The 14,682-nt window shown below is 40.8% G+C and overlaps 1 protein-coding gene across 1 annotated transcript in view; it reads right to left on the bottom strand.

Annotated features, from left to right (window-relative positions):
- LOC105930857 (ras-related protein Rab-26) overlaps positions 1-6,616 on the bottom strand; it is a 111,446-nt gene extending 104,830 nt beyond the window's left edge. The window contains exons 1-3 of the mRNA XM_012869246.3: positions 6,478-6,616; positions 6,216-6,393; positions 3,001-3,111 (exon numbers count right to left, since the gene is read on the bottom strand). Of these exons, the coding sequence (XP_012724700.2) occupies positions 3,001-3,111; positions 6,216-6,389 (285 nt within the window). The 5' untranslated portion in view covers positions 6,390-6,393; positions 6,478-6,616. The remainder of the gene's footprint in view (positions 1-3,000; positions 3,112-6,215; positions 6,394-6,477) is intronic.
- Between the last annotated feature and the right edge of the window lie 8,066 nt (positions 6,617-14,682).

Raw genomic sequence — 14,682 nt, 5'->3', positions numbered from 1 at the left:
CAGAGTAATTTGACCTGATGTGCAGCTTCTTAAATGATTTTGCATTTCAGGTGATTAATTAGGTTAAAATGAAAAATATATATATATTCTCAATGCTCTACATATTGCGTGTTTTAATGCTTCCTGCCATCAATTATTACATATCCTAAGGCATCCTGCAGGGCTGGTTTAACACTACCTTTCAGGTCTGCTGCTTCCATCCATGAGCATTTATTTACCGGATCTTAGCATCTTTCTACTGCCCTTGTTCGCCTATAAACAGCTCTGGTTGACAGCATCAGTGAAACGGGCCTCGGAAAGCCTCCTGAGGGATGGGGTTTCTAAAGCACCGCGTCACATTCTGGGAGGATCTTGCTTTAGGGACCAACAAGGCAGTAAAAGACGGAGACAGGTCACCGCTCCTAGTCCTCAGCAGCCACACTTAATGGGATTTTATTGCTACTGTAACACCCTTCTTCTTTAACTGCTTCTCAAGGCCTTGTGGCCAGTAATTGGGTTTGCCACTAGCAGTAAAACAATCAATAATGCATTCAGGCATTAATACATAGTCATTTTAAATTATTGTTTGTAGTTTTGCTTCATTGGGGTCAGTTGTGTTGTTGAACATAAAGGAAGATATCTGGTTAAGAAGAAGGGTTTAAACACCTTGAGCCTCTTCAGGACACAATGGTGAAAAATCCAAGATTGTAAAACTCAGTTTTTAAACATTTTTAAAAGGACACCTATCATCAAAGCCAAAAACACGCCTGATTATTTATGAAGGTAGGAAATGTTCAGACTTTAAGGAATTTTAAACACAAGGGTCGGTTCTCTCCTGAAGATCAGTTATTGTTGAGCGTGTCATTTCTGGACAATACCTCGGATGATGTCATAATAATTTACATTTGAGATTCCTTACAGGAAAGGAAATCTCAGTCTGATGCAGCTCAGCATCTCCTGGCAGAAACATTTAACAGTGAAGAACTCATAAAGAAGCCGTCATGTTGAAGTGTGAGAAATATATGCTTTGATGCTGATATTCTGTCGTGTTCCTGTTTTTTTTTTTTTTTTTTTTTTTAACGTAAAAGCTATTTCAGTCTGCAGTCACAACAAAATGGAAAATCAGATCAAGCTAAACTGGTTCCCTGTATCATCCCAAGAATCTATTTTTCTATTTTGAGTTTTACCAGTAAACAAGCATTCAAATTTCTTTGGAAATCTTTATACATTATTTTAATTCAATTCCATTTCTATAGCGCCAATTCATGAAACATGTCATCTCGAGGCACTTTACAAAGTCAAATTCAATCATATTATACAAATTGGTCAAAAATGTCCTATATAATTTTACAATGAGAAGCTTAATTCTCTGCTGCAAACAACAACCATTAGTTTTACTTTCAGAATGAACAAAAATTATGTTTTTAATTATTCAGAACGCCCAAACTATTTTTCTAATGCACTATACTGGATTAAAGGTTCCTAAAAAATTGGCATAAAACAAAACTTATGCTATATGCAAATGTCACCAGGACAACATCGAGGGTAAACGCAGATAAAGTCAGTCTAAATGTTTCCTGCCAGGACTTATTAGCATTTAATGACAGTTTATTAAACAAACAGAGTTACCTGAACATCTCACATAGCTCTGTTCAATCCATCTAATTCAAAAAGTATGGTACAACTACAAACCTACCAGATCGTGGCCACCACTTAAACTGGCAGGCTGTGTGAGCAGAGCTACCAGACCAATGGTAACTCTGGAGGAGCTGCAGAGATGCACAGCCAGGATAAGAGAAACTGTCAACAGCTCAACTATTCGTTGTGCAAGTCTGATCTTCATGATGAATAGCGAGAAGAACAAAGTCATTGTCGGAGGAAAGTTACATGAAGTCCTGTTGGCACTTTGCAGACAACAGGGATGAATATTATCCGGTCAAACAACACCAAAACTGGACTTTGTTGCCTTCATTCAACAAGCGATGTGGGACAGAAACTACCAGGCTACATGTCCTGAACTCCCCATCTCCACAGTAAAACATGGTGGTGGCAGCATCAGGCTGTGGGAATGATTTTCTTTAGCAGAAATGGGGAAGCTGGTTGGAGCTATTGGGATGAATGGTGGAGCTAAATACAGTCAGATCCTGAAAGAAAACCTGTTATAAGGCTATAAATAAAAGGTTCCTGCAGGGCCCTAAACATACACCAAAACCTGCAATAGCGTGGCTGAGATCAAAGCATAGTCTCAACTGGATTCATCCAGAGAATCCAGTTGAGAATCTGCGGCAAGACTTGAAAATAAATCTTCACACATGCTCTTCATGCCATCTGACTGAGCTTAAATGCAAAGAAGAATAGCCAGAATGTTTCAGCCGGTAGATGCACCAAAACACAGTTTTACAAATTATTATGCCACAATTTCAGATCTGTGTTTTCTTCAATAAATTATTAAATAAATAAAAATAAAAGAATTTGAAATTGTAGCTTTTTTTGTTCTCTACACCAGGGGTTCCCAAACTTTTCAGCCTGCGACCTCCAAAATAACAGCGACAGAGACTGGCGGCCCTCTTCTGCCCGGTGGAAGTTTTTATCCTTTTTTTGGTGGAAATAAGAATAAAGTCTCGTAAAATTACATGAAGTTGTATTTTTACAAGAACTCTTACAAGGAAAGTGCAGCATTCTCCCTGCGTCAAGATGACAAATGTTTAGCATCTTGTAAAGTTATACTTTGGTATCGGTTTCACAAAAAAGGAAATGCTAAACCTTTAAGCACATCAGCATCAAAATCATCTCACGACCCCCTGGGGGATGCCTCGCGACCCCCACTTTGGGAACCCCTGCTCTACACAATTGCACACGACCTGTCACATAAAAGCCATCAAAGTTTGTGGACGAGACAAAATATGGAAAAGTTGTTTTGTAAGGCACTGTGGAGGGAAGCATCCAAAAGGTGATGACCTCTGAAGAAGTTGACCTTAAAGCTTCACGATGGCCGTGTCTTCATGTGAGCGCGGCGCTTACCCTGAAATCGATGCCGACAGTGGAGATGAAACTCCCGGCTAAAAAGGCTCCGTCCTTAAATCGAACCAGCAGGCAGGTCTTTCCCACACCCGAGTCCCCCACCAGCATCACCTAAAGCAGACACAAGAGAGTACTGTAGTGATTCACTTGATGAAATTTAAATACAATCAATGATTCGCCGTGATTAGACGCAACATTTAAAACACTAAAACGGTTTCAAACGTGTCACTTGGATGCAGAGGCAGCTAGTACAGTAGTTGATTGGGGAGTTAAAATCAATACCAGTCGCTACGCGCGTGATGAAGAGATTGGATTGGCATTCCCTCAGGACTGATTATGATCAGTTTTGATTTGCATTTTACAGTTCTAATTATCTACATGTTCTGCGTCAGCGGGTCCTGATTATCCATCACTTTGTCCATGCAATGTTAAATATTTAAATCTTTTAAACCCTGTTCAGATATTGGAAAAGTAACACTGCTCTGTGCTCTATTTGACTACCAATAGAAAATTAGGAAACAACTCTAGCCTGAGTGCAGCGTTAGAAAAGCTTCAATTAAATCCCTTTTTGTACCATAATTGTAGAATGGTAGCACCGTTGAGCGTGAGCGTCGCTTTTAGGCTTTGTTCAACTTTAAACTAAGAGCAGATTCAAAGATACTCAAGGTTTTAAACAACAATCTCAATTAGTACTTTTTCTTAATAAAAACATTTTCCAGCTGTGGTTTTGTGTGAAACGGTAACTTAAATGTTAGAAGCTCTAAAGAGTCCCACAGCAGTTTGAAAAAGCTTGAGTATAAAAGAGCTTTGCCATTTCCAGCAGCTCTTTCCCAACACTTGTATGTTCAACTTGTCTCTACAGCCCACTAAAGCTACTGGGAACGGTCTGAGCAACAGCAGGCTGTTTAACAGTAATTACATCACTTGATGCACTGCTCACTCTAAGCCGTGTGGAAAGCACTGAGCACTGGAGCATCGGCATACCACTGCCCCTCAAATAATCACCATTTAAATTATTAACAGCACGGCGCCTTGGAAAAGTATTCACTCCCCTTGAACATTTCCAGATTTCGTCAGAAACAAAGTTCCATGCGATTTATTGCGGTCTTAACGAAAAGTTGAGTAAAGTTATGAAGTGGAAGGAAAACGGAACATGGTTCCCAGGACTTTTCCAAACAAAACTCTGAAAACTGTTGCATACATTTCCGTTTCTAAGCTGGGATGAGCCCCTAGGTCTCGAGTTTGACGGAGCCATCCTAACACAAAACGAGGGAGCCAAACTGAGGTCCTCGAGTGCCAGTGTCTGTAACTTAAAAAAAAAAAAAAAAGAAAAAAAAATAAGAAATCGAATGACTAAACTACATCCTGAGTAGGTCATAAAGTTCTACAGAGCCCTGTTGTTTAGATATGGGCGTGTTGAAGCAGAGACACAGCTAAAAGTTGCAGGACCCCAGCTTTTGACGACTGAAGTTTGACACCTATGATACATCTCTGACTGTATGTCTGCACTCTGAAAAAAATGCATCTCCACCTCTGATTTAGGATTTTTTCTCCCAGGATTGGCTTGTATTTAGGTCCCTCCATCTCTGCATTAGCTCCAACCAGTTCTCTCTCATGGATGCAGAAAGGCATCCATGAGGTGATGAGCAGCATCGGCTACTTTGTAGAGTCTCCACCATAATTGATGCATTAGCGAGCGAACAAGGGCGAACTTCAATACTTTCTTACTTCACAAGACATTACGCCTCTAAATTAAAAACAACTCTGCAGTCGCAGCGGCACATGCTTCTCCTCTTTTCAACACTGCACAACACTGGTGTCATTTCAACTCGGGGCCAGAGGGGGAAGACGTCTGCAAAAAAAAAAAAAAAAAAAAGCGCCATGCTCCTTTAAAAAGGCCAAAATATGTGCAATGCACATCTAAGCTCCACCTGAGTTAGCATGGACCTGCTGCTTCTCTGATCAATGCAATCCTTGCAGTTGCTTCATAACCTTTCCCTTTTTTAATTTTTTAATTTTTTTTTTTTTGGTAAGGGATTGGACAATGTTCCACTAAATGTTGAAAACTTGGGATTACTGCTTTATGACCCAACTCTGCTTCCAACCTCTCCACAACTGCTAAAAGAATTATAAAAGCCTTCACCAAACCACTGTTTTTATCCTGAGATTAAATGACTTATTTTTTTTTTTGATTTTTAAATGGTAATAGATCTTTTGAAGACCATCCTCTTCTCACTTCTCAAATGTGCACTAATTGATCCATCATATAAAATCCTTCAGTTTTGTGGATGTATTATGTTAAAATGTAAAAGTTGGAGATACAAATCCTTTCACTGTGATGCTCATTTATGGCCGCCAGCATTCCCACAGAATTAAGAGGAAAACAAAACATTCCGAATATAGACGTTTTTCAACACAAGCCTCACATTTTACAGAGGAATCTACCACGTAGCTTCACATTAGTGTATGAGGAGAATTGCATTTAATTTATGTATTTTTTATGGTGATAACTTCAAAAATATATATGATAATATTATACTACTGCAGGATGTGTAGGTGCAATAAACCCACTTTATGAGCTGGACCCCTGCTCCTCCTGCTCTGCAGTTATAATTGATCTCATTAATTATAGAAACCTGTCTCCATCATCTCCTCTGGGTTATTGCGCCGGACTGAGGCGCAGCCACACGCATCCTACTCCTCCATCACCAAGAAACATTACTGACCACTTCGGTCTGACCACAGGCAGGCACGAGGAAACACAGAAATGTAACATGAAAACGTTTACATTAACCATATGTTGTTGGTTGAAATGTCCACGACAGCCGATAATTGAACGCGTCGAAAATGCAACTTTTTATTTTATATGAATCAAGAAAGCGAGTGGGGGAAAAGAATTAATAAATAACACGTCCTATTCTACTTTCTGGTGCAGTACATCTTTCCATATGCTGCCATAATAAAGCGCAAGTTTTAAATAATGTTTGATAAAAAAAAAAAATCGTACTTACGCACTTTAGTTGAGTTTTTTTTTTATTTATTTATTTATTTTTTTTTACGTTAACGACAGCCTCGAGACTTAACCCAGCCCGCGTGAAGCCTAATTAGTACAATTTGCAGCTGCGGGGAAACTTGCACGTGCTTTCTCTGACTGGCACCCTCGCCGGCGCGAGCGTTCTGGGAGGCGTTTTGAAAGCCAGCTCCGCTCCGCTCACCTTGAAAGCGATGTCGTAGAACTCGCCGCTGTTGCTGATGGAGGGTCTACTCGGGTAGACCAGCGCCGAGGACGGAGCGCCGGCGGCCAGACCCTTCGCCGTCCGCCCCCCGCTCGGAGACGCCTTTGGGCTCTTGGAGCTCCCTTTTCCCTTCGCTGCCTTCTTCCTGGACATGGCTCTGGTAGAAGCCGGTTCAACTTTGAAGCTTAACGAGAGGGGAACGCGAAGTTTCGGGATGCTTAGGGAGGAGGAAACACTTTACCCCACGTTGAGTTGTTGCTGCTGCGCTGTTGAGGAAAGAAGTTCACCTGTGCGTCAGGATCATGGCTGTGCGTAAAAAAACAAACAAACGTCAGAGCTCCGGCTGTGAGAAGGGGCGGCTGTTGTCCCGCTGCTGCAGCTGGATAAGAAGGACTGATTACCTCTCTCTCTCTCTCTCTCTCTCTCTCTCTCTCTCTCTCTCTCTCTCTCTCTCTCTCTCTCTCTCTCTCTCTCTCTCTCTCTCTCTCAGCCTGTTGTTTCGTCACCTTAATGCGAAATAACAGGTCTCCATAAAATGCACAAACATAATAAAACAACTTAAAAAAAAAGAACGATCTGAAATATGCTTTGGCTTTTTATGCAAAGGCTTATTTCCAGTCCAATATCAAACTGATGACTGCAAGGCAGAAATCAATGCTTCCCAACATCATAGCAGGGGTAGTTCTAGCATAAATATTGCCTTGGGCAAACCATAACCCACCCCAGGGCCCCCTAACACACAGACGGTGACAAAACCCCATCCGCAAAATAAATAAAAGTATAATATTTTCCGTACACATGCAACTTTTGTCTAATTTACCAAAACAGACCAGTATTTCGCCTATCGTTCAACAAGGGGGTGGGGGGGGGGGGGGGGGGTGCAGGTAAACTCACACACCCGCTAGGTGAGAGAGCTCAGCGTCACGACATACTTTTTTCCTGCCTTTGTAAACACATCTGCGTTTTGTGAACGGGCCCAATTTCTGAGGACGGCTGCACTAAAAACTCCCATGGAGTAAGGAGTGCTGAGCGTCTCCTGGCTGTCAAGATGTCGGCGGAATCTGTTCTGATGGGGGAACACGGGGCATTAAAGTGAAACGCTTAAATGACCAACTAGTTATCCCCGACAGAATTTGTATAGTTTGCGTTGGGAGCGCGGGATCCAATGGGATAAATGTGTCCTTTGTCCGTTTTTTTCTGTTGTGTTACAACAGAAGGACACATTTGTTTATTGCACGTGGTGCCCTGATTACTTCAATATACCGAGAACGTTTAATGTGACGATGATCACGTCTGTTTATACTTGATTGCTGTAAACATTAACAATCAATATAGCACGTTCTCAACAAGTAAACGGCTCTATGGTCATTTCCAGATGTCCTATAAAAATCCTGTTTGCTTTGATTGTCGCACATCACCAACAGTCTGTTGGAAACAAAAACCCACCTTCATGTGTCCTTCACTGAAAAACAGATGGCCGCTTTATTCTTGGAAAACACACTTTTGTTGCTAGATAGACTCCATGGATGAATCAGAAACAGATTCCAAATGTAATAGAATTAAAATTGAATACACTTACGTTCAATAATATTTTAAACTCTGACACTCTGGATTTTAAAGAGATTTTTATTCAATCAAGAAGTCAGAAGAAAGATAGGCAAGTAGCCTTCAAATTATGACCATATATAAAGATACATGCTAGAGACAGAAACATATAGAGGAGGAGACAGCAGGATGGAAAGATCGAGACAGAAGCTGTCTGCTCGTATAAAGCTGTATTCTGTAATATTAATGGAAAGTTAAGTGGAAGGAAAATCTTTGCAACCACCCAAAATAGAAGCAGCACTATATTAATGCCCCCCCCCCCCCCCCCCCGACAACATTTGGAGGAGAAACACTGCAGACACCTGATAATATGTATTTCATAGAAGTTGATAGTACACTTGAAAGACTTGAAAGTCCCATTGTTTCAAAGGATCAGTATTTACCGTAGAACAATTCAGTGTTTGACCAGTCAATCTGGCGGCTCATGAACGTGCGCATGCCCCTGATAAAATGCCAGATTTTTGTGCTGTAACAAAACGAGCCCCTCTGCACCCATCACTGAGCACAATTCACGTTAAGACCTACACCATTCAATTCAGTTTTATTTATATAGCACCAATTCACAACACACGCCATCTCAAGGCACTCTACAAAGTCAAATTCAATCATATCCAGACACATCGGTCGAAAAGGTTTCCTATCTAAGGAAACCCAGCAGATTGCGTTGAGTCTTGACAAGCAGCATTCACTCCTCCTGAAAGAGCGTAGAGACACAGTGTTTTGCATTTTCTCACACACACACACACACACACACACACACACACACACACACACACACACACACACACACACACACACACACACATATGAACTGATAATACTGTAACTGCATTGCCCTATAGTTCTCTTTTATTTTATTTTAGCAAATATTTTTGGTTTAGCAATGGGAGCCAGATAACCATTCTGCTCGCCCTTACCTTGCACATGACGAAAGGAATGAGACCATGATACACCGTTTTACTACTTTTACACAAATAATGACATCTATCATGTACAAATCAACTGAAAAGCACATGTGGTCATTCCAGAACTTCAGTTTCCCCTTTCAATGCAGTTTTCCTTTAGTTAAACTGGATGTATGCATTTTAGGAACCCAATACCACCTCCATATAAGACACTTTTGTAAGTATGGGTAACTCATAATTCTGAGATGTCCAGTATGTTTTTGTATATTGTTGCCACTTTGGAGCAAAATCTGCAGGTCATCATGGTTAAATGCAGAAGTAAATTTCTCCTTTGTGAGATCAATAAAATTATATTTTTTATTATTTATTTTCTGCCCCAACCCACTGAACTTAAGAGCTCTTTAAGAACTTTTGATGCAGTTTTGATATTTATTCTTCATGTAATGGGAGCCACGTTCCACTTCCGGGTAGATTTTTCTTTGCAGGGCTCTGTTCTTTAGCCATTCCTAATCTTACCGTGTCTGCTTCAACGTCAAGCCAGAGGACAACCGGAAACATCCCAATCTAAGTCGGTGGATGATGAGAAATGTCTGCCCCATGCGACCCGGTTGGGGGCCTGAAATACACGGCGGCGTGATGAAGTGTGCAATCTGTAAGTAAACCGTCAAAGACCCATAAAAACCTGATAGAAGGGCTGCAAGGAAATTGATTTGCAGTCTGGAGGCGGGGGACGCAGCAACAAAGCATGCAGATCCGTGTGGAGGGGAGACTATTAAAAACACCCTTGCTGTGCGATTGATGTATCAAAACCAATGAGCCGCAAACATGAGGTGGAGCACACCCATTCATGACTGCTGCTGCAACACGGTTGGACTTCCAGGCAAACTGATGGAGGAACACTTTGACCTACTGGTCTAGCTGTTGTGTAGATCCATTTATCTTACTTTACATTTTAATGGGAAGAAAAAAAAAAATTTCTGTATTGGTAACAGTAGAACAAATATTTAAATGCGCTATGGCAAGAGACACAGCATTATTAAGAAAACTCCATGTTAGGTAAGATAATTATTCAATAAGTCACTGGTGAGAAAATCCCAGAACAATCCTCTTACAAAAAACTACTCCAGGCATTTTTTATTTATACTTTAAGTTGATCAGAGTTTCTAGGAACCTCCAATGAGTGAACCATAACTAAGGTGTGACACAGAGACCCAAATCGTTCATCCACTGGCTATTAGGCTGTATAAAGATCCATATTTACATGGTCAATGCACAGCACACAGGATGGCAAAGGAGGTTTAAAAAAATCCCCAAAGCTCACAAGCTGCCATAACAACCATTGGACCCAATCTACATGCCCACTGGAGATGTTACTGTCACAAACGTGTGCATAACTCTGCTGGAACTTTACCTTGAACCAGGTGCTTTAACCAAAATGAGACTAAGGTTAAATTTTCTGGCAGAAAACCTTCCAGGTGGATCTGAGGTGAATCAAAGAATGGATTTGTGGATTCCCACTGTTAACCCCTAGAGACTACTGTCGCAAATACGCCTCAAACCACAGCACTCCCCAGGTGGCGCATGTACAGTCATGTTCAATAGATTTGAATATGGGTTCCACTGAGACTCATTTGTCAGATTAGAAGTAAAAAATAACCTTAAAGAAACTATTAAACATGCTTTTCATTAAGTCCACATTATCGGTTTGATGTAAAATTTTAATCTTAAATGTCGTGCTTTCATTATATGTAAGAAAAAACAACAATATTGTTAACAGAAATAAGGGCTTTAAAATCAGTATGTGATCAACAGATCTATATAAGATGTTTACCTTAGTTAACTGAGTTACTGAAACAAATTGACTTTTTGATAATATTGTAATATTGATACCATCCAAAGGGGCAGATCATCTGCCATTACTATATAAGATAGAAAGGATTCCTGAATCAGTGTGTTTCTGTGCTTGTTGTGTCTCTGATCTGTCTTCCCTAACCCCCAGTTGGTCGAGGCAGATGACCATTCACAACTAGCCTGGTTCTGCTGGAGGTTTTCCTCCCTGTTAACGGGGAGTTTTCCTCTCCACTGTCGCTTCGTACATGCTCAATATGAGGGTTTGCTGCGAAGCCATCGACAATACAGACAACTGTCCACTGTGGCTCTACGCTCTTTCAGGAGTGAATGCTGCTTGTAGAGACTGGATGCAATCTGCTGAGTTTCCATAGGTAGGAACCCTTTTGACCAATCTGTGTGATTATGATTGAATTTGACTTTGTAAAGTGCCTTGAGATGACATGTGTTGTGAATTGGTGCTGTATAAATTAAATTTAACTGAATTGATTTATTGAATACGACTATACCATTTACATCCGCCTGTTGATGAATACTCCCCTTGCCGCCAAAGTCAGACATGCTCAGTTATATCTAATTTAGAACCTTCAGATTTTAATAACATAGCACCTCCTCTGCTGTGACTGCCAGGACGATGGAGGGATATATTCAAATGAACAATTCCTACTTAATTTAGAATAATCTAGAAAACATATATATATATATATATATATATATATATATATATATATATATATATATACATATACATATATATATATATATATATATATATATATATATATATATATATATATATATATATATATATATACATATATATATATATATATATATATACATATATATATAAATAATTGGAAATAAATTCAGGGAGTAAGGGTTTTAACTATAGTTGAGGATCTGTGATGCTGTTGGGCTTGTTTCTCTTTAACCCTATTAGACCGCACAGCAATATGAACTCTGACATTCCAGGATGTTGGTGACTGACAGGAAACTGAAAATGGGTGTTCATCTGGTGTTTTAGTAGGAACATGAGCTGAAACATTTGGCCAAATCAGCGCAGAAAGGGTTCACTTGACACAAAGCCAGCTTTATTCCACAGCCCTCTCAGTCCTCAGGACCTGCATCCATCCTACAGAACAACCTGTGGGCTGGAGAGAAGACAGAAGCCAGGACTCCAGACAACGAAGAGGAAAATCTGTACTCATTTTAACATTTGATTTTTTTCTAAATATTTTACTGTGAGATTATGCCACTACAAAAAGCAACATGATGTCTTTTCACATACAGCTTTACAAGAAGCCAATGCATGTATTGTGCCTGTCTATATTTTGTGTTAAATAATATTCAGATTATTAAGATTGAAATAAACTAATCTAAAATCTGTCTGTCCAGCTCATTTCAAAGGGTTTCAGGAATTCATGGCATAGTGATTTCATCCATATGATGGATTTGGGGGGGGGGGGGGTACTGGACTGGTTGTTTCCTTTAAAACAAGCTCACGATTGGTTCTGAGTGTGTAGACGGCTTTCAGTAAAAGACAAACCGAGCTGAAATACTGTCTCAAGGCCTCCATGGTTTCTCCAGTAACCACAGGTTGAGTCAGTAAATGTGCATTCTCAATGCAGAGTGACTCCTTCTCCTGCAGGAGTTATCTGAAGAAGGATGCTCGAGGAGCCAGAATCAGGCGGCGTTGTTTTCTTAGCTGGCCATCAGCGTTCTGCACGATGCTCTGCGGCGGTGCGTCTGAGAAGCCGCTCTCAGCGGTGTGCTTGCTAACGCTGCCCAGGCTTTCAAGGTCTCTTCCTTTTTTGTTAAACCACAGTTTGGATTGCTCGGTTGACTTAAAGAAACAAATTCTATTGGGCATTGTGGAAAATAGACAGGGCAGGAGAGAGCTTTTCATTCTCGGGAGAATCCATTCAACATGCTGCAATACCTTTATTACAAAACAGCATTTACCTGTTATCCGTACAGACGTGGTTTCTTAGGCACATTGCTCTTACGTGTTTTTCCAGTAAAATAAAAAAATCATCAAACTCAGATTTGCAGAACTCCCCGTGCCTTGCGTTCACCTTCAAATGATATATACAAAAAAATTCCGGATAAACTATGGTAGATGTTTCTGCAGTGGGTGAGCTTTAATGACTTGATCTACAAAAAACAGAAAACTGCAAGAAAGGAAGGAGGACACAAGGGGAGAGAGGAAAGAAGGGTACTCAATTGAGGGGAGCTAGGAAATAAAGTAAGGGAGGTAGGACAAAGATGCAAGAGCAGAAGAAGGCAGGAAATAGAAAAGTTGGAGGACAAAAGCAGGGAAAGAAACAAGCCTGAAAAAGAGAGGGTGCATGAGACACGAAAGGAAAAGAAGCAAGGTAACAAGGAAGGCAACTGGAGGGGGGAAGATAGGGCAGAAGACAAAATGAAGAAAAGACAGAAAGATGGGAGAAAGGACACAACAAAGAAGAGAAGAAGAACCCAAAGAAACAGAAGGAAGCATACAAGGGCAGAAAGAAGGTATGAGAGGAAGGAAGGTAACGAGGAAGGCAACAGGAGATTACAGGGACCAAAGGGTGCTAGGAGAAGGGATGAATTAGCCTCGTGAGACCATCCTGATCTCGCGAGGTTTCAAGGTTTCACTCGCAGATCAGTCTGGATACTCTCCGTTAAAGAAAATTTGGAGCCGTTCACGAAACGAACGTCCAATCAGCGTTGGCTTTGAGGCAGGTTGCGGTGTGACGCAACGGGAAGCGCGTCAGTTCAGTCTAAAGAACATGGCGGCTTCAGCCGATGAAACTAGCGTTAGCGTGGCTATCGAGCAAGTTTTATCGGAATTACAGAGTATTTCTCTGCTGAGCTAACGAGCCTTTACCTGCAGCAGCAAGAGTAGCTTGGCTTGTGGTTGTGTTTTCGTCGTCGCTCGTAACAGAGCGACGACGAATCTGATTGGTTTATTTGGCCCGTCTATCACCAACATAGGCCAATCAGCTAACCAGTATTTTCGCCCCTTCCCAAAATTACTTCAACGGAAGGTTTCCAGATGGATATGCGAAGCAAATCTATCTGGCGGAGTCAGGTAAGGGATGAATAGGATTCAACAAAATCCACTGTGAATTCTTCATTTTTGGACGCACTCTGTGCAGTGGAGCAGGAACGCTGCCACTAAAAGAATCCCTCAGCCTGATGCTGCCCTGCCGTGCCTCATAGTGTGTTCATGTTTTTAGGTTTAAAAGCCTCACCCAGGTCAAGTAGTCCAAAAAAGCCGTCTCATCTGAACACAAAGCTTTTCTCCAGAAGGCATTTATTTGGCTTTCTCCATGTGTGATGTAAGAACGTAAGACTTTCTTCCCTGTTTTCGGTGAGAAGGGTGAGAAGGGTGTTCCATTATCTTCCATTTCATGACAGGCTTGAAGTTTGGTGGATATTGAGTTGTTCATGAAAAACAATAACCAGGTTTTCCATTGGAGGGTTGTTCTGGGTGTCTGTTCCAGGAAACCATCGCATTCAAATGAACTCTATCGTTTCTGATAGGACGAGAGCTTAAATAGTCAGCGGAACCATCCGAGACTATTACTAAATAATAACAATAATAAAGGCACTTCACATTTAAGACAAACCTCAAAGTGCTACAGGTAAGATTAACAAAGCAAGATAAAACATCAGTGTAAAAAATATTTTGCAAAGGTTACTGGCTCACGCCGTTTATCGGTGGCACATAAACTGGATCTGAAACTGAAAGCACATAATAGATTCATGTTATTGCTGCCGTCACTCGTTAGAATAAGGGAGCATGTTCTGGCGTTTGGAAACAGCGCCATCTGCAGGACTGTGTTTGCACTGCATGCCTTAGCCACGGCCTTAAGGTGACAAATGTTCGTTCTGTGGCTTTTTAGAAACTTTTTCATGCCTCTGCAGATTATTGACGGATGACTAGAACATTTGACACGTTTTATGGTTTTTATGTGCAAATTCTTCAAAGAATCAACGTTTACTGTTGATTTTTCTTCTTTAGAGTTTCTTAAACTCAATTTTGTCATGAATTGCGGAGAAGGACCAAAGCGGCAACAAGGAGAAGGCAGGTGTAT

Source organism: Fundulus heteroclitus, chromosome 10, assembly GCF_011125445.2.
Source record: "Fundulus heteroclitus isolate FHET01 chromosome 10, MU-UCD_Fhet_4.1, whole genome shotgun sequence".
NCBI classification, from domain to species: domain Eukaryota; kingdom Metazoa; phylum Chordata; class Actinopteri; order Cyprinodontiformes; family Fundulidae; genus Fundulus; species Fundulus heteroclitus.
The sequence above is the reverse complement of the archived record's forward strand: the minus strand, read 5'-3'. Positions and strand labels throughout refer to the sequence as shown.